Source organism: Microchirus variegatus, assembly GCF_963457635.1.
Source record: "Microchirus variegatus genome assembly, chromosome: 8".
Taxonomy (NCBI): Eukaryota; Metazoa; Chordata; class Actinopteri; order Pleuronectiformes; family Soleidae; genus Microchirus; species Microchirus variegatus.
This window is the reverse complement of record NC_139809.1, coordinates 10,638,996-10,659,398: the sequence shown is the minus strand read 5'-3', so window position 1 is coordinate 10,659,398 and position 20,403 is coordinate 10,638,996. Positions and strand designations below refer to the sequence as shown.

The 20,403-nt window shown below is 40.6% G+C and overlaps 1 protein-coding gene across 1 annotated transcript; it reads left to right on the top strand.

The window, feature by feature from the left end:
- Positions 1–1,015: 1,015 nt before the first annotated feature.
- On the top strand, positions 1,016–20,403 carry ankrd27 (ankyrin repeat domain 27 (VPS9 domain)). The gene is made up of 28 exons (XM_083893482.1): positions 1,016–1,105; positions 4,678–4,800; positions 6,050–6,160; positions 6,763–7,071; positions 7,268–7,327; positions 8,266–8,319; positions 8,742–8,807; positions 9,181–9,257; positions 9,376–9,497; positions 10,656–10,734; positions 10,941–11,073; positions 11,168–11,263; positions 11,481–11,602; positions 12,107–12,189; positions 12,293–12,408; positions 12,770–12,862; positions 13,340–13,537; positions 13,644–13,703; positions 14,153–14,269; positions 14,621–14,665; positions 14,783–14,899; positions 15,440–15,634; positions 15,760–15,879; positions 16,203–16,376; positions 16,794–16,887; positions 16,994–17,072; positions 17,163–17,226; positions 17,712–20,403. The coding sequence occupies exons 2-28, from the start codon at positions 4,699–4,701 to the stop codon at positions 18,321–18,323; spliced, it is 3,498 nt and encodes a 1,165-aa protein (XP_083749608.1). The 5' UTR covers positions 1,016–1,105; positions 4,678–4,698; the 3' UTR covers positions 18,324–20,403.

Here is a 20,403-nt window from a genome sequence, read left to right as displayed (position 1 = left end):
GGCTTTCGCTGACAGACGAAAAAAAAAAGGTTCAAATTTTAACCGACGTCCAAATACACGAGTGACTGATCGAGACCGACTAATTAGCTCAGATTAGCTTAGTTATCATCGCAAAAATGTACTGAAATTAGGCTCAGTTTTACTTTTTTTTATCGTTAAACGATAAAATATACCTGTTTGCGAACTTCTCAGCGTGACAGATCAATGAATTGACCGCGACACCAAAAGGGAGGAGCATTCTGGAGCCTGACCGATAGAGGGCCTCGTCTTTTTTCTTACTCCTCCTTTTCGTTTAATGGCATCTTTGCGGCAGACATTTTGACCAACGGTAGGAATAGCACAGTGATGGGTGACTTTTATTTAGTTTACATCAGTTTGAGGGTGCATGCTCAACAGACCCTCAGTTAATATCATTAGTATTCCCTGTGTGTTTTCTGCTTTAACATGTCTGCTGTAGAAAGGCATGTGGTCTGTCTGTCAGTGCCACTGGTCTTTATAGAAGAGTTATAGCGCCACCATCTGACAATTGGTGTTATAGTTCTTGGGCGAGAACCGATGTGATGGCAATACTACTACTACTATTACTACAGCACGACTGCTGCTACTACTACTACTAATAATAATAACGATAATATAGAGTACAGCATCTTTGGATGAGTTGTGCTCAATATAAACTTGATGTGTAAAATTGGTGTTGGAGTTCCCCCCAAAAGAGCTCATTTGTGTAGTTGGCCTGTAGAGGGCAGTGTAAAGCTGTGTGTTATTGATGCATTTGGGTCATTTACAGTTAATCAGTTCTGAGATTGTGTGATTATGTTTATTGATTATCAAACAGTCTAATAAGATTATTTTAACAGTTTGGCATTTGATCTGGTAACATTTAACTCAACCCCACGCAAGCACAATCACCTTTGATGGCTTCGTTTACGTGTTACGTGTTTCCTCTATGAGGTCTGGCAACCCGGCGGTGACTAAAGGCTAAGGTGGTGATTGCTGCAGCTGTTTTGGCCAGATGATCCGAGTAAACAGCTCCTGACAGGCTGCCGTGGCCGCTCCTCATTGCCATGCCAAAGCCTGGATGAGCTGAGAGACATATTGATAAGAGGTAAAACGTCCATCTTTACGAACCATTGTTCCTGTTGACCATGCTAACATGTAAACAAGCTAACGTTATATGTGACGTGCGACCTCGGTTGCCAGGAGTGCTAATGCTAACTGCAGATCTGCAGTCATATTCACGATTCTTGGCTGGTCTAAAACGGTGTTGCTGCTTTTTTGTTGCTATAGCATGCAAGCATATTTTATCGTTAACCTTCCAGTACTCAGCTCTGAGACCCAGTGTCACACCAGGATTTACAGCGGTTTGTGAGCAGCTGGTGTAGGTTAGCTGTGTAGATTAGCAAAAACAACCCCTCACATACACATTAGTCACCTGCCATGTATACACACTATGGGGACATCACTTTAAAGCCGTTTCTTTGATGATAAGAAAACTACAAATATCCCAAACCAAGTCACGAGATAACAACATGGAGATTGTATTGAATTTGCTAGCTGAACTGGAACCAAATAGTTTAAGAGCAAAATATTTAGCATGTTGACTGTTTTATTATAACAGCGTATACCGGCACAGTAAAAAAAAATAATCCTAAATTCTATTGTTTCAAATAATTGGCAATAATTTTATTTTGAAAAGCCCCATTCTTGGCTAACTTCACGTGTCAGCTGTTAAAGGTCAATTTACTTTAGATCTCTCTTTTGAAGTCGTGCACTTTGCTGCTGTTTCACAACTGATTGCTTGATCCTGAGAACAGGATGGGATGATGTCAAGTTATGTATAGGTCAAAGGTGGCTGGTAAGGTTTTTTCCTTCCCACTTCTCGGTTTTACTCAGAAGAGACCTGGATAGTTTCTGTCTGTATGGTCAGGCTTCATCATGTGTTTAGTGTGTGATGCGATGGTTACTTTTTTAGCCACAAATCCTCTTTGCAGTTGTTTTCAGGCTTGAGCTCCTGAGAAATTGGTATTGATCTGATGAAACAAGGAGACAGTAGTGGTGTTGTCTTTCATTCCCCCGCTCATCTGATCTCCTCTGCCATCTGCTCAGTGCACTTTGCTTCATCATATGGTAGGTTGTTTGTTTCTGTCACAAATTAAGATTAGGATTTTTTGAAGGCTACACTGCTCTGTAGCAGGATTTATTGCTTCTTTGCATCCTTCCAGCTTTAAACGTCTGCTCTTAATAGTCTTAACAGATCAACACATTGTCTTTTGAATTGCTTTTGTGGTTTGAGCTCTTTATAGACATCCTTAATGATACAGTCCCTTATTGTTTCGTGAAAGTACATGCTAATTAACTGCTCTATTAAATGTGGCTATGTTATGGTTATGTATGTACATACATCCATCTGACACTTCATGGATTAACAACCAATCAGGTAATGGAGAAAATTACTGACAGATAACAAGATGATGAAACTATTATTATATAATTTATATTGTGTTTTATTTATATATTGTTCCATAAATAACATACAAGACTTTGAATAAGTTGTTAGCCATCCTGGTTTCCTCTGTCAGATATTTATTTCACAATAATATCAAACTGTTACACTTGAGATGCTGGAACTAGAAGTTGTAGAGTTGATCAGGAAGTTTTAATAGTTCACTTAAAATGAAAATCAAACTACACTTGGTTTCCATTCAGTGTGTGTTCTCCTAAGACACCAGCTGAATGACCATAATCTCTGTGTGTACTGTAATGAAGTGTGCATGTGTGCGTGTTTGTCCTGAAGGGACGGACATTCTTTTACACCACCAAACACATGAACAATTTCGAGCCTTGGCGGTCACAAGGACCACGAGGGTCACGTGACTCATTCTCTCGCAGCTTCAACCCAGCTGAGCTGCCTGTCATGAGGCCGCTCAGTCGGCTGGGTGGTCCGTCTCTAATCTACTGAACTGGCTCCCAGTTTAGTCTCTGCTGGAGCGGAGGGGGAATGAATCTGATGACTGAGCAGAGGGATGAGGTGAGAGTGTTATGGTTGTCTACTTTGGGTAATTTCTCTTGAGCGACATGCCTGAAGGGGCAGAGGAGCAGACGGCTGGTTGGATCGATCTATGATACTTTTCAGTAGCTTTTTTTGGCTGTGAGTTCACAGGGAGAGTAGTAGGGCCGCGGTGGTTAATGGTTTACTCAATTAAAAACGACTACTAAAGTGTATTGATTTGTTTTGATAATTGAATGTCTACTTAACTTCCTAAATATGAACATCTGGTTTCCATTTCTCTGAAGGTAAACTGAATATCCTTGGTTGCTGTCATTTGAAGGATGCAAAGTATTTTACAAATTGTTCTGCCTTTTATGTATCAATTAATTGACAAAATAATCAACATATGACACAATGCATTTTACACATTTTCTTATACTTTTAAAGGGTGCATAATGATGCTTCACAGTTTAAGAATGGTCATTCAATAACATGTCCAGCATTATTTGTAAATAAAAAGCACTTTGTCAGTGCAGTCTAGGATGTGTTCGGGGAGTCCACTGCTTAAGTAATCTTAAGGGAGTTGTGACGGATCAAAGATCAGGGTATGTATTTGAAAACATTGTGGGATTTTTGTGGGATGGAGAGAGTGGTGATGGCAGGGATTGGGGACAGATCACTCACTCGGAAAACCCTAACTTTGCCTCCAGCACCAAGCATCAGAAAATAATGAAATGTTTGATGTTTGATCAGATTGGCTGATATGTGAACTACGTCAGAATCTGGTGTTCAAATGTCCTCTGTTCACTCAACAGTCCCAAACCCAAATATGTAAAAAGAATAAAGCAAGCAAACGTTTCTTACTTTTGCATGGAAATGTTTCAAATAATCAGTTGATTTTATGAGAACACAGGCAGTTTTTGTGGTTAGAAAGTTGGTAAGTGGATCACATCCAGGTTTGGTTTCAGGTAACCACATGGAAAGGGACAGTTGGAGTTTTCCACACTTTAAAGAAGAGTGTTTCTGTCTGCAGGAGATTTTGCCATGCAAAAAAATATAATTTTAAATCAATCTGAAAAGGAAAGGGAAAAACAACTCCTATCTGAACAGAACAAAACACTGTCCTAAATGGGAATTTTATTGTGTTCTGTTAGCCTCGATTTTAGCAGCTGATTTGTTCTAAGTGGTTAATCAAGAGTATCATTTTGTTTTTGAGACATGCAGGAATCACAAGATCTGTTTTGTTTTTATCTCCTCAGACTTCGGCTGAATGGCTATAACTCAATTCTTGATGCAGAATTTCCACATACCTTTTTGTGGTCACTGTCATCATTTATTCATTACATCCTACTTATAGTTCAGCATGGATGGAGGTCTTTCAATGGCAATTTAAATTGTTGTGGACCAATTTTATTTGTATCTCCAAAGCTCAGTGTTCAAGACAACAAATAGTTGCAGATGTTGTGAAAGCTGCTTGCTGTTTCCACCTTTTAATGACACTCCAGATGTTTTATCAAAATGAATGTATTATCTTTGCATCATCAGAAGTGGTCAAGCAAGGAGAATAAATTGGTTTGAAAATACAACTTTCAATCGCCTCTGCACCCAAACACCACCATTTGAGGCGTTGGTTGATTTGTCTAATTATTATAATCTGTCAAAATTCTCTCCTCTGCACTTTTCTCTAGGATCTTGACATCCAGCTCCTTATGGCTGTATATGATGAGAACATCCTCAGGAATCCTTTCTACTTGGCGTTGGAGAAGCAGAGGCCAGATCTCTGCAGCCGAGTGGCAGAGCTCCACGGCATTGTGAGTCGCACCTTTTTGTCTCCTCTTATCAACAAAGCATGTGTAGGATTCCCATCATGCACTCCGATAAGCTTATTTAGCTGAGGATGGAGGAGATGAGTTGTGTATTCATTAGGACTTAGTTGCTGTGTGTATGTGTAAGGAACTGCGTATGTTAACAGCTTAGCAGAGCTGATATTGTTTTCCCAATTGGAAATTATAATTAAGTCTGTTTCCGTTGTTGATTTTCACAATTTTCTTCTTTTGCTTTCTGAATTTTTGTTGTTATTGCTGTTTTTTTTTGTGTGTGTTGTAATCTTTAACCTTTTGAAACCATGACTGGTTCAGATTCCTGCAACATGGCTGGTTAGATAGAATCCCTTTGGTATTGATGAGCAACAGTTCAACTGCTTACTGTCTGAGAACACAAAATACATCATATTCATGGCTAAATAAGAATTACCATAGAAATACAATTTTTAACTTTTATTTTGGTTTTATTTACAGCACACTACTCATGTTTATCAAATGTGCAAAACAAACTCGCATTGCCAGAGATTGACTGCTTGGAAACTGTAAACTTTTTTTTTTTTGGCAAATATGAGCAGACTACATATATTGCTGCCATCAGCTTAGCAATATAGTGGCTTTTTCTGAGCATTTTTTATTTGGTTAAAGTTGTTGTGTAGTGTAATGTGCAGAAGTGAAGTTTTGACAGATACCCTCTATCAGCCCACACACCAGATGTTTTATAGTTATAACAGAATAATAAGAGGACTAACTCTTAATGTACAACTACCATACATCCTACATCATATTCTATAAGCAGCTGTCAGTTCAGCAAATTTGTTATTTTAGTCTTGTTAGATTCGTCCTCAGCTCTCTGATGGCACACAAAGCTCAGCCTGTGACAGGACTTACCTGAAATGACTTAAACAACTGCAAAATCAATTTAAAAGCATGTCGTCTCTCAACGCTCTGACTTCTCAGGACTCGTCTGGGAACTTAAATGACCTGAGCACTGTACAAATATCAGTAGAATACAGGAAAATACATCTAATTAGATTTCAGCTTACATTTCCCGTTTCCAGACGGACTGCTTATCTAGAAAATCAGTTGTACAAATTGCAACATAGAGGAGAGTAGGTGTACACTACACATAGTACGGCACATTAGGGTTTCACAACTACGTTTAAAAAAAAAAAGAGAAGTGTTATTTAGTTTTGCATAAATTGCATTCATTTTCCCTTCATTGTACAATACTTTGCAGGTCCTTGTTCCCTGTTGTGGAAGTTTGACCAATGGTGGCTACTCAGACTCTCAGTTTGACAGCTACGTACTACAGCCGGTGGAGAACGGATACCAGACTGTGGATGGAAAGGTTTGTTTCCTGTCTGGTCCAACTACTGCGTCCAAAAGATCAGAAGCAAATCATTTCTTTGACAAATGCAGTATGAGTATGCATAATAGTATCAAAACTCTGCTGCTTCAATGAGTCCATTACAAACAAAGGTCTGCTTCACATTTTGTCTTGTCAGAGCTGTAACTCATAATATTATTGATTGGTGTCTGGTGAGGCAGCTAGATTCACTGCACTGGTGCTCTCCACTGTCAGTTGATAAACATGTCTCAATACATACACCGTAAGCTTTTTCAATTTGAAAAATCAACTTGTGCTTGTTTTCTTTACATATATATGTAGACGTGAAAACATGTTAGTCTATTTTGTATGTTAGAATGTTAATTTTTAATTTTTGTAATTAATGTAATTTACAAAAGTTCCAGTGCAGAACCGCTATTGCCCCCTTGTGGACCTCTCAGTAATTACCACAACATTGAAATCCACATTTGACCTAGATTTTCTCTTGCACTTCTCCCCAGTGCCCCCACCTCCCCCCACCCACACACACACAGACAAATGTAAATGTAAATTTGATGCAATAAAAATTCTGTGCTCTATCTGCTTCTCCTTGTATATTTTAGGAAGTGAGGATCCAGGACAGGCAGGTCCTGTTTGGATCCGGCTTCCCAGCTCCAGTGTCGGTGTCCATTTTGTTTGAGGAAACCTTCTACAATGATCAAGAGCAGAGCTACAGCATCTTATGCATCTCGCGTCCAGTCGAGGTAGACACGAGCCCTACTGAGTTCAGCCAGCCGCACCCTTACTGCCTGAAAAACGTGGAGGATGTCAGGGAGTTCCTGGGCAGCCATGCGCAGAAACTGGACAAGTTCATCCTCGGCTTCTGCCAGGCCTTTAAGGAGCAGGAGAGGAAGGGACTCCGACACCACATAGTATGATGACCTCCTAGATCCTCACCTTCTTCCTCAAATTTTTTTTTGTCTTTGTTCTGTTTTCTTAGATAACCTATTCTTTAATTCCTTTCTTCTCATTTTTTAGGTTAATATTTTGATAGCTGTGACAACGATACAATGTTTAGAGGATACAATATGTGGCGAGTCTGACGGGCCTCCTGTGTTTTTTTTGTAGGACTCAGTGAATGGTCTCTACACTAAATGTCTCCAGTGTCTGCTGAGAGACTCTCGCCTGGTGAGTAAAAACCTTCCCGTTAGCTCAGATGACTGATGAAGATCATGGAAAGCGTGATGTGGAAACCTTCTTCTTTCAGAGGGCATGTCTCATTGGTGTCCTTTTCGACCCTTAATTCCTCATGATCAACTTGCACTGGTCAGGAGAGAGAATACTGTTTTCTTGAAGCTTTAGACAAAGTTTTAAGAGTTGTTTTATTCATTGTTTAGAATGCTCTCCAAGTCTGTGATAGATAGATAGATAGATAGATAGATAGATAGATAGATAGATAGATAGATAGATAGATAGATAGATAGATAGATAGATAGATAGATAGATAGATAGATAGATAGATAGATAGATGGATGGATAGATACTTTATTCATCTCACAGAGAAATTCACAAGTACCAGTGCAAGTGACTGATACGAGACAGACAGTGTATCCATCTAGTTCTGGTTCATGTGAATTAAGTGGGTGACTCACTCTCTCATGGAATCAAAGGATCTTTGTTGATGGCTTTCTCCCTCTGTTAAATATTTGGCAGAGATGCATGTGAACAGCCATCATTTGCTACTGAAACATATTTCACGCATTTTCTTCACTTATTTACCTTTAACTCAAACCAGTTCTTTCCCTACACACCAACTGAGGAATCTCACTCATTCCTCTACATGTACATCTCTTCTACACTCATAGAAGGTTTGGTTTGGTTTCATATGAGCTACTAACAGTGCAGCGCACTTGACCAGTGCTTTATCATGTGCTGCAGTTGTCAACGATTTAATGTAAGCCACGTTGGAATAAATATTTTCCTGATTTACTAGTGATGGGGAGTGAATAAATAACTATGAGGAGTTATTTATGAGCGCTTATGTTTCATAAGAGTATTCACAGGAGTTGTATCACATGCTGTGCATTGATGGAAGTTGATCGTTTGTTTGTTTTTTTCTTTCACAGAAACTTCTGACAAAGCAGGAGCTTCAGATGACTCTACTGAAACAGGCTGTGGAGGTAAATTTGCTTGTTTTTTAGTCTGTGTTACTTGTTAGAACCATGTGACTAATTGAAACTGTCATCTGCAGATGAGCTATAAAAGTTTTCATATGGTCAGGCTAGAAAATGAAAGTATCAACTTCTGAGGAAGTATGGGTCTGCAAGTTAATGGGCATTCTGAATTTCCCAGCAGAGTGAAAAAGAAGTAGTGAAAGTAGTACAGTAGTGAAATGGCTGTGGTACAAAGAACAGGATTATGTTTTGACATGATTCACCCAAAAAACAAAAATTAAAATGAAAAATTTAGCAAATGAAGTAGAAACTTGAAATGAGGTCAAAGGAACAATACTCAAAATACTGTGAACTTACTTAAAGTGATGTCTCCTCAGTATCATGTGTGATATCACTCACTGTGAAATGTTCTCTCTGTCATTACCCAGATGTATGTTCATCATGGTATCCATGATTTAATCTTTAACTTTGTGGGACTGCTTGAAGCCAGCCAGGTAGGTCTGACATCTCGTATATCTTTATAGTGTTGCGTTTGTTGGACTTGATGAACTTGGATTGTTTAACAACTTAACCCTCAGATCTGAATGCAACAGTTTAAATATAGACAATAAATTAAATCACACAAACATCACAAGATTGCATCTCTGACATCAGGAGGTTGTTATTATGTTCCTTCCTTTGTCATATGTTGCTGTGGTTAAATGGTCCAGTTATGTCAAAGATGTTTTGGTAACTGATGCCATCGGTTTTCAAGGAAAAGGGTTGGGGTCATGAGACGGCTGGATGGATGGGTGGTAATAACATGTTTTAAAAATGTGTGATGATGATTTGAACTGCACCAAAATGTGTTTTCTGCTTGTCAAACAGGATGCTGCCTTCAACAAAACCACCCGTAGTCTGCAGGAGCTGCAGCAGAAAGACCTGGGAGTCAAACCTGAGTTCAGGTCAGTTCAACGGGTTACTGTTAAGGACAGGTAGAATTTAAAGGCTGGAAACGGATACATGTTCATGTTTGATTCAAGTTTCTCAGCTCCAACCTGTGCTGCTTCTGTTTCCCTGCAGTATAAACTTGTCTCGGGCAAAGAGAGAGCTCAGTCGGCTCAACCAGCAGACGTCCCCTCTCCTCAAACTGCTCTGCCTGCGCAGGGTCACAGTGACTGCAACTCAGACCCCCATACGTGCCGGTATGCAGTGTGATTGTGCCGGATTCTTAGTCTAGTACTGTTATCTCCATGTTCAACATCATTTTTGCATATACCATGCAGTGTACTTGAAACCTGGCTTATCTAGGAGCTTATATTTTGGACACATAAACACTGAAATAGTTGCAGACAGAGTGATCACATGGGGGACCATCATATCCAGCCTTTTGTTGTTGTTATTAAAATGTAAATGTTCCATTTAATATCTGTTTTGCTGAATTTCAGAGAAAGTGGTGAGTTCAACCAAGCATAGAACGTAGTCACATTACTCACCATTAAAGTGATCCACCACAGTTGCATCTCATCAAATCTGTTTTGTCTGAGATATGACAGCACTTGTGCAGCATGTGCAGCATGTTTCCATCCATAGAAAATGAAAACATTCCTCTTGGCTCTTGAGTTATTTAAAGCTGAATGCACCAGATGGGACCTCATAGCTCTGGAAACTGATATGCAGCTACTCAATATGAGGATGATGAGACATTTAATAACATTTTTTTTATTATAAGGGCTATCTTATCTTATTAAATGTCTCGTCATCGCAGGTTACAGAACAATGTTCTGTTTTACGATTTATCCATTTTGGGCCGTATTTAATCAGTTTGTTCTTGTGTAAGCTGTTCACAATATTGCACACAATATTGAAGGTGACTCTGCCCTCAAAGCCTGGTGCCTGGCGGCAGAGTGAGAGAGAGTTATGGAAGAGGGTTTACATCTTTTCTGCTATGTGAAGTATGCTGCACTTTCACCATTAGATGTCATTAATTCTTACCAATTCACACACAGGACTTATATTTGTTGCCATCAGTATTACGGTTAGTCACCTGAAATGAGATCAGTACACAGAACAATACGCACTCTGTCGGCCTTTAATGTGTTTATCCAGTTTGCTTTGGAAACCCGAAAGCTTATTGGCCCACAACAACAACCCTACTGTCAGCCTGCAGAGTGGTACGATCCGCTCCTAATTGAGGTTTTTCAAGAGGCCAATTTAGTCATTTGGCCTGAACAAGCTGTCGCACAGCATGAGGGAGCGACATGGCGGGATGAAAGAAGGAAGACTTTGCCATTTAAGACTGAGGTTTTCGTTAGTTTCTTGTGGTGTGTTAAACCTCACAGAATGTGTATCTTCCCCAGCAGTCAGTATCGAGGCTGTAAGTGCAGATGACCTGCTCTCTGTCATCCTCTACCTGCTGGTGAAGACGGAAATCCCCAACTGGTGAGCTGTGAGAAAGAGTTAATCTGACACCTTTGGCAAGACCTGAGAAACCCTAACCCACAAATTTGAATGTCATATTAAGTGTCTAAATACTATTTTGTTATAATAAATAAATATTGATTGATGAGAGGAAAATTAATTTCAGAGATTAGCCTAACAGGGACAGAAAGTGGAGGGAATGTGTTGACCTTGTTGTCTTTCTCCAGGATGGCCAACCTGAGCTACATCAGGAACTTCTGCTTTAGCCACTCCAGTAAAGACGAGCTCAGTTACTGCCTGAGCACGTTTGAGGCAGCGGTGGAGTACATCAACCTGGGGAAGCTGAAAGACACGCACTCTGTAAGATGCACACCAACACACACCCACACTATTGTGCTATTATCTCGGCAGTATTTTGTACAGTACAGATGATTTTGTTTCTGTGTGTGTGCAGGGCTCAGGTTCAGAGCTGAACGACAAGGCCTTGTTCAAAGTCAGAATGAGGTCGTTGTCGCAGAGCGCTTCCACACCCATCCACTGTCTGTTTGAGGTGAGCAGTTGGGAATTTAACCATCTCTTGAAATTATTGGAGGCTTGAAATTAGTTCAATTTTAGTCATACTATCAGTATGACTGAAATTAGATTAGATTCTGTATATGCAATATTAACATTGTGATTTTAAGTTTCACTGTCGGAGGTACAATTTACAGGAATATCAGTTTAATATCGTTTTATTTATTTTTTGTCTTTCTGTGTGTGTGATATAGCACATAGCAAATGGAAATGAGGCAGAGGTTGAACGACTGCTGTGTGAAGGAGAGAGCGACGAGGATGTGAGGATGTGTCACCCCCTCTGCTCCTGTGACCTCTGTGACCTGCAGCTTTCCGGGTTAGCATCATGCACCTCCTTACTTTTTGTTTACCATTTTCTTCCTTTCCTCCCTACAACACTTATGGGGGTATTATTAAACACCATCCTGATTGGATGAATAGTTAGATATAGATATTCACTCCTAAATTTACTGAGAGGCCCATGACACTCAAACTGACATCTGAAAGAATACAGAGTAATTTAACTTGTAGTTTAGCTTTTAACAATAAAACTGAGTCTTAATTCTCAATCAGGCCTTTGAAGAAATGGGTCCCTAAATGCCATCACACAGGTTTGTGCAGCTCTTCTTCCTGGTACACTGTGTTGACTTTCATTTGTACAGCCTTCACGTGTTGGCCTTTAACTTAAACAGTTCCTCAAAAACTGGATTCTTCCTCATTAGGACCAGGTTTTGTCTCCATGAGGACTACAACTCAACGCTTTATCTTAGCATTGAGATTACCTCTTAATTCTGTGTGAACCACCTCTAAACCCACTGATGTTAGTGTCTTTCTGTTGCAGGCGGCTGAACGACCCCTCCATCATCACGCCGTTCTCCAGAGATGATCGAGGTTACACTCCACTGCACGCTGCTGCTATCTGTGGTGAGCAGCTGCTAATGTACAGACGGATTTAAAAAAGAGCTTCATTAATAATCTCAGCCCTAATTTATGTGCACGTGCGTGTGTGTGTGTGTGTGTGTGGCAGGTCAAGCCCACCTGATAGACCTGCTGGTATCCAAAGGAGCGACAGTCAACGCCACAGATTACCACGCTCTCACACCGCTGCACCTGGCCTGCCAACGGGGATACCAGGGAGTCACGGTAATGACAGCTGACGCACAAACATACACACAGGTTCTCGCAGCTATCCTGCTTTGACTTCCATTCATTTGGATGGCCTAAACAAAGCCTTATTCCTAACCTTAAGCATAACAATTTAAGCATTCTTTTACTTTTGAATCTTAGCCCAAAACTGAACCACCATCGGAAATTAGTTTTTGCCTTATTAGTACCACATTTGTGCCTGACAAGGTTAGTGTTAATGTCCTAAATTGGATAACAAATGCAATTAGATGGTATTCCTGTTTCTTTAGGTGCAGTATAATTTATTATTATAACTGTCCAACCGTCTCAAATACAAACAGGATTCATGAAAAAAAATGACCTTCTCCCCCTCCTCTAGCTGCTGCTGCTGCACTACAAGGCCAACACAGATGTTCAGGACAACAACGGCAACACACCGCTGCACCTCGCCTGCATGTATGGACATGAGGACGTAAGTCAAACACAGCCCCTCATTTAGCCTCATTGATTTGACCTTAAGCTTATATTGAAAGTTTTCTCTTTATACAGGTTTAAAAATAACAATTAAAAAATAAATAAATACAAAAACAAAGTAGTTGCATTCCAAACAATCTGTCCATGTTTCTGTTTTCTTCTACTCGATCAACGATCTTTCCTGTGGTGTTCGTCGCTGTTCTTGTCTTGGGTTCCTGGGATTTTCCCAGGGACTTTCCCCATTGCCTTGTTATAGCATTGTGAAACTTTAATACAATTGTTGGAGGCCTGGGGAGATAAAGGGTATATTGACAGTTCTTGAATCTGTGAATTTCCAGCATATTCTCTTTGTAGCACACAAGTTACAAAATAATGTGGAAAAAGTGTTTACTTTTACAGATAATCGGCGTTAAATGTGAACCTTATTGTCAGCCAAGGACTGACGGGTGGTTTTTCTTCTGTGTTGTGTGTTAAGTGTGTGAAGGCGCTGGTCTACTATGACCTGCAAATGTGCCGCCTAGACCTGCAGAACGATAAAGGAGACACGGCGCTGCACATGGCAGCGCGATGGGGCTACGAGGGAATCATCCAGGTGCTGTTGGAGAACGGAGCGAGCACCAACATCCTCAACAAGAGCAAAGACTCACCGCTGCAGTGTGCGCTCAACTCCAAGGTCAGTGAAGGAACTCTCTTTTTTTTTTTTTAAAGCGTTAACATTTATTGAAGTTTCTGTTGTTTCTGTTTTTTTCCATCCTTGTTTTTTTTTGTTTTCCTTTTAGATCCTCATGTTGTTGCAGTCGACTCAGAATGGCCGTCAGCGCAGCGGCAGCCGAGTTTATGTGAGTCTGATCTGTCACATGTCAGGGGTCACTGAATCCAAACCTGATGAGCAAGAAATATTTATCCGACCCTAAACATTGCAGCTGCTAAATGAGGAATCGATTAATTTATGACTGATATGACAAGTCTATAGTCCATTGCCTTCAGACCAGTCAAACAGAGTTATGACGTATGGAAATACATCATACACTCATATAATATATGACAGCTCATATTATGAGCTGTCCGGTTTACTCATTCAGTTATTCTGATAAGTCTGGCCACTCTGTGAAAAAAGCAACATAGAAAACTGTCTGTTTTCTTGTGAGGATATTTTTTTTATATAGAACTAGTCAGCTGTTGTTATTCAAAAGCATTTGCTCTGTAGTTTATTTATAATGTAAAGGTTTTTCATTTAGAGCAACTGCATTGGTACATTTTTATATTTTCCTCTGTCTCCTCCTCCCAGTCTCCAAGTTGCTCCCCTCTGGCCTCAGACTGCAGCAGCCATCGCTCGTCCGTCTCCAGCACCTCCTCTCTGGGCTCCGAGTCTAAACCGGAGGTAGAACGAGTCCGACACAGAGAGGTGACAGAAAACACACACACATACCGGGAGTTATGTGTTTAAAGTGCCCGAAATGCTCTAAACCATCTTTTTGAAGCGATTAAAAATCTGACATAATTTCAGTTATTTTTAAATATGTCAAAAGTTTTCCTTATCCCTTTTTTTCCTATCTTTTGTCTGCCTGTAAAAGTGATGGGTGTAGTCCAAATAAGTAATACAGTTTAAATGTATGAATTAACACAAGGTTACTTATTTGTGACATTTTTTATGTACTGGAGTACTGTTAACCTCAGCTAAAGTAGAAGGGACAGAGGCTATAGAGTGGCTGATCTTTCCTCATCAACTGACACTGTGCATCTGTACAATTGGCAGGTGGAGAAGCTGCTTCGTGCTGTGGCAGATGGTGACATAGAGATGGTGAGTTCAAAATTATACTGTATCACATTTTACGTTAGGATACTCTGTTTGATGAAAGTCTTTACAAGAGGCAGGTCAGTTCTGCTGCTTTCATCTCTGTGTGTCCGTCTGTTTCAGGTCCGTTACCTGTTAGAGTGGATGGATGAGGAAGAGGAAGATGAAGGAGAAATTCAGTCCGAGGTTCCCCTCTGCCACCCACTGTGTCAGTGTCCAAAATGTGCCCCCACCCAGAAGGTTTGTCATCTCATCATCAGTGCACCATCACTTACATGATTTCATCAACTGTAGATTGATCAAAAGTGTCAATTATATCAACGCAACTGTTCTGTACACCCACAAGTGATTTAAGCATTTAACATTCATAAACACAATGTTAAACCTATTTTATTACTATTGCACAACTGATCCATACTATGCTTTACCTAATTCATGAGTGAGTTGCAAAGAAACTGAAAAATGGGAATGATGAAATTTCTTAATTTCAAAAAATATAGTGCTAAACAAATTTAATAGACCACCTGTCATAAAAATTAGAAAACATCAGTATTTTAGAAATCTTTCAAAAATGGTGTCAAACAAAATATTAAATTTTTATTTGGCAAATAACAAACCAAATTCACCTTTTCTGATTTTCTTCTGAGAAATCAGAAATTAATCAACTCTAACATTCAACCACTGAAACAGCATTTTCTGTTCAGGAAGTTGACTTCTTAATAAATAATAATGTTTATTCACTACTTTTTCTGTTGTCTTTGTCCACTTTGTGTATTGCAGCTGTCTGCTCTGCAGGCAGGAACTCTTGGCGTTAACACCTCCAATGTCGACGGCTTCACGCCGCTCCATGTTGCCGCCCTGCACGGCCACTCAATGTTGACCACCCAGCTGATCCGCCACGGGGCCAACGTTAACGCCCGCAACAACCAGAGTGCCACGCCGCTTCACCTGGCCAGCCAGAACAGCCACGTCCAGGTAGGAGCAGGAACGGGAGCTAAGAGTGGGTGGGCAGAGATTTAACTCCAGCTGCTTTTGGTTTTAATGTGTTTGTGCTGAAGTTCTTGGTATTTTGTTCTTTGTTGTGTCCTTGATGTGTGTAGGTGGTGAGGTTCCTGCTGGAGTGCAATGCCAAACTGAATAAGAAGGATCACTATGGCAACACACCTCTAATACTTGCTTGTCTCTGTGGAAGCCTGGAGACGGTCACCATCTTGTTACAGGTAAACACAGTGTAACTTCATCAAGATACTAAAGTAATGCTGTCGGAGTGGTCATGGAACGAGACATGCTACTGATTTCAGTCACTTATGCCACTTAAAAGGAAAATAATGTAGCTAAATATATTTATTTTATGTATCTGGGACAGTGTACAAAACATTAGGCCCAGCTCTAGCTAATTTCCATCTGTAGTCCAAAACACATATTCCCATCTACCGTACATTCCTACTGTCTGAAAAGGACACGGGCATTTCTAACAGTGAAGTGTGTTCTAAAAGATGTGAATTTAGTTTAAATTTAAACATACAATTCCCCATCTGTGCAGAGTAATGCACTGGTCAACCTTGCAAACCTTCATGGGAACACGGCTCTCCACGAGGCGGTGCGCGGTGGACACCAGGCGCTGGTGGAGCTGCTGCTGAGGGGCGGAGCCTCACCCGGCCTCAGGAACAAAAGACAGCGGACGCCACTGGACTGCGCCTACGAGCTCGGTGGCAAGGTGGTCCTGCAAATTACACTACAGGGTCATGGGAGGGGTGTACGTGTAAGGTTCATTATTATCAACAGATTATATATTGCAGCCAATAGTCTTCCTTTCTCTTCAATAGCGTATAATAACCTACTGTTAGTGAGTTAGAAACACACAGAGGGCAAAGGGACATGGATAACAAAGTTGTTGGAACAAAAATGTTTTCTAAATAATAATAATAAAAAAACATTGCGATCAATAATTTGTTTCGAATTGTTTGTATTACAGTAAGTTGCTGTGTAATAAGTTTCAGGGTGATTCAAGACCTGCTTCAATCCACAATAATGACTGGCCCAGTGCACATTATCCCTCACTTAATTAATTTGTCAGTGAGGCAGAATTAAAAACGATACCAGCAGGAATAATAACTGTTCTTTTCTTCTGCAGAACACTGAGATCCTGAGAGCCCTGCAGAAAGCATCTGGACTCTCCCCTGACGCTGAACCAATAAAACTTCTCTCCGTCCCCAAAGGAGCTCTTGGTAATATAAATAAACATCTTTAATGAGAAGATGTTAGTTCATCGATAGCACTCTTGTCTGAATCTGGATTTTTTTTTCCCCTCTCTCTTTGTCGTCGTCACTGCAGCTCATTCATTTGTGCAGCGGCTGAGGCTGCAGGATCACTCCAACAGCAGGAGACAGAAGCTGGCTCAGTCCATGAGCAGGTAGACTGCTCGGTTATGTGGAGTGGTGTAGATTTCCGGGCTTGTTTTTTTTATGTGTTCATGTGATTGAATTGATGTGTTTTAATTTAGGATTCAACAAATGAAGAAAGGCTCCTCCAGTCCTCCTCCCAGGTGTTCACCAACCCTGAACCAGGTACAATATCTAACACACACTGATGTCAACATCTGTGCAGATCAGAAGGGGGGAAACATTTCCTTTATCCACTCATTGAAAGCTGTCATCAATATCATCTTTTGGCCTACTTGATTAACCTTCTGTTCATTATTGGAATTAACCCTTTATTTTACCTTCATCACCTCAGAATCACATTTAGACCAATGTGTTTCAGTGACAGCATGGAGTGTTTTGACTTTTGCCTAATTTTTTCTTCTTTTTTTTCCTTGTACACAATGGCACGTATGTGTCCTTTGATTTACACTTACCTTCCTGCCAGGATTTATGGAATTAACCATTTCAGAAACATAAAAGAAGATTTAGACACTGTTATTTTAGGGCAGCTGTGGCTGTGGCATACACCTTACGTTGGGTGGTGGTCTAATATATTTGTTCAACACTGTTTAATGTTGCACTGAAACATTTATATGGATGATGTAAATGTTTACTTGACTTCTTCACAGATGAATCCAGAAAGGAGGAGGTTGAGGCGAGGGGAGACGGTGGAGGTCAGCAGCCCCTCGGCATCGATCAAGTCTGGGCCCCGACGGGGAGAGCGCCCCCTCGGACGTTGTCACACATTGGACTTTGGCGAACACATGTCGGATCAGTTGGAGTCAGTTTATAACACAAGTGAATGCACTGAAAAAGAGAGTGATCAGACCGATGACTCGCCTGCCATCAACGCAGCTGCTGACTCTCTGTCAGCGGACGTGCAGACGTCCACAGATGCGCACGACGCACCCTCCACTGACGTGTCTACCTGCAGCACCGGTAGCGAGACCTCACCATCCCCGCCGTTTAATGCATTGTCACTCCCTGACAATTTGTTCGAAGCCCCTCCTACACACGTTTTACCCAGCCTCTCTGTTTCAAACACGTCAGACGAGTCTTCTCACACCGACAACCAGGTCCTGCATCCTGTAAACGGAACATTAGCAGAGGCATCCGACAACCTGACGCCCCCTTGTGTCGATGGCGAGCCGTCACAGTCGGAATGCAAAGATGGGAACTCCAATGCCACTCACCCCGCTGACCTCCACTCCCCCGTCCAACCGTTACATGGACTGAACTAGCTGCTGGTCAGAAAGACTTCACAGGGCCTGTTCACTCGTAGTAACAAAAACTGTACCTGTAGTTGGATTTGGACATCTAGCTTGGTTTTAGGTCGGTATCAAAATAGTTGACAATTAATTTAGTAATCGAATATCCAACAACACCTTGTAGTGCCATTAACGGTCTCATTCCTTCAGGCCACAAACGGCACTGTAATGAAATAGCACAGTGCTGTGATGATGTGGAAATGTAGACTCACAAAGTCCAGTTTAGGGTTAGACACAGCAACACCGCACACAAGTCTATGATAAACGTGATCATGTCATTGTCGTAAAAAAACACTTCTAAATACTGTATATATATTCATGAATTCATTGTCTACTGCTTTATCCCCCACATGAGGGGGTCACCGAAGCCAATCCCAGCCAACATAGGGAGAGAGGCGGTGTACACCCTGGACACATTAGCAGTCCATCACAAGGAGATGCACAACCATTCACTCTCAAATTCACAGCCATAGTCAATTTAGAACCTCTGCATGTTTTTGTACTGTTGGAGGAGACTGAAGAACCCAGAGAACATGCAAAATCCACAAAAAAGACAACAATCTTCTTTCTTCTACCCACGTGTGTAAATTACTCTCTCTATTAACTCAAGAGACATCTGTTTTGTCCGTGTGCCCGTCCTTCAGCCTGTCCGTCTCTTATTCACATAACTGTCCAACGGTTCACGTGACAAGCTTCAAACTTAGCAGGTGACTTACTGAGGGCACAGTGTGTGGATAAGAAACACAAGGGGAACGTGTGTGGGTGCTATTTTACTCGTATAAAGTAATACTGTAATAAATCATCAATGTGTATTTTGCACATTGTGATAAACGTTGGAGGAATACCACAACACAAGTTTGTGGAGAGGAATGTTGATTTTTTTGGAAATTGGCTGCATGATGTAAGTATAGTTTTGGAATTTGGGATGACTGGCTCTTTAAAAGTCACCACAAAATGCAAAAAAGTGTGTTGTACTCATCCTTAGATTTCCACCCTATGATTTATTTATTGTAACTGGGCACATCGGTCAGCCATGAAGTCGATGGATATATAGATATGGACCTAACGTACTGCAAATGCCAAGAAAAAAAAAGTCAAGTGCCACTTTTCTTCTCATATGTTAGCCCCCAAACTTTCCCACCTCTCTTACAAAAACTGCTTTGTAAACTTGTGGCACTCGTCTCAAATCAAACGTTCTTTTTAAATGTATTTGGTAAAACCTTTTGACCAGTTCATATTGAGTACAGCAGTGATATGAACACATCACAGCTCCTGTATCTCCTCCTCTTCCTTCTCTCACCCAGTCTGATGCACTTTGTTTTACACTTGACTTAAACTAAAAAAAAAAAAAGGGATAGACTTTTATTTTAGTTTTGAATGTTTTTTTTTTTTTTTTTTTTTTTGCTTCATTTGAGGTATTAGACTGTATTGCTGATCTGAGCACTGGACTTGTTTTCTTCTTTTATTTGAATGCTACGCGTTAGATTTAGAACCTTAATTTGTCCCCCAGTTTAGAAACGTACTATTCCACATACTTTTTATTTTGAATACTTCAATGTTATTTATGTATGTGTCATGTGTTCAGAGAGGCTCGACTTCTCCTGAACGTTAATAATGAATTTTATACGGGAAGTTCAAGAATCACATCACTGTTCCTGCATGTATTCAACCCATTTACGTCACCGCTTATAGTTTTTCCAAATCATTGGCATTTAATTTTGTTTCTTTGAAAATTGACTTGCAGCAAAAAAAAACCAACTTGAACCTTGCGCCTGACACCGGTCAACATTTAGTCACTTTGATTTTTTAGACTGAAATTATACTGAGCCAATCATAGTTTTGGATCATGCGTACAAAGCCCCACGAAAGTGAGGCTTCAGATCAAAGGTATGTTGCTGTATTTGACATTTAACAAGCAAGAACACTGCTGTTCTTTCTGTTCGCTCATCATTGCCATATCATACTGTTTGACTGCAGACAGCTTTAAATGAACCTGAACTTGACACCTCATCGATTTCACAGAACTCAAAAAACAACAGCGTATCTGTCCGTC

Excerpts from the sequence above, each read along its gene's own strand:
- ankrd27 (XM_083893482.1), top strand. The coding sequence starts at position 4,699 with ATGGCTGTATATGATGAGAACATCCTCAGGAATCCTTTCTACTTGGCG. Across the intron at positions 11,264-11,480 it reads CCATCCACTGTCTGTTTGAG|CACATAGCAAATGGAAATGA; the intron begins GTGAGCAGTTGG and ends TGTGTGATATAG. Across the intron at positions 15,635-15,759 it reads GCCAGAACAGCCACGTCCAG|GTGGTGAGGTTCCTGCTGGA; the intron begins GTAGGAGCAGGA and ends TGATGTGTGTAG.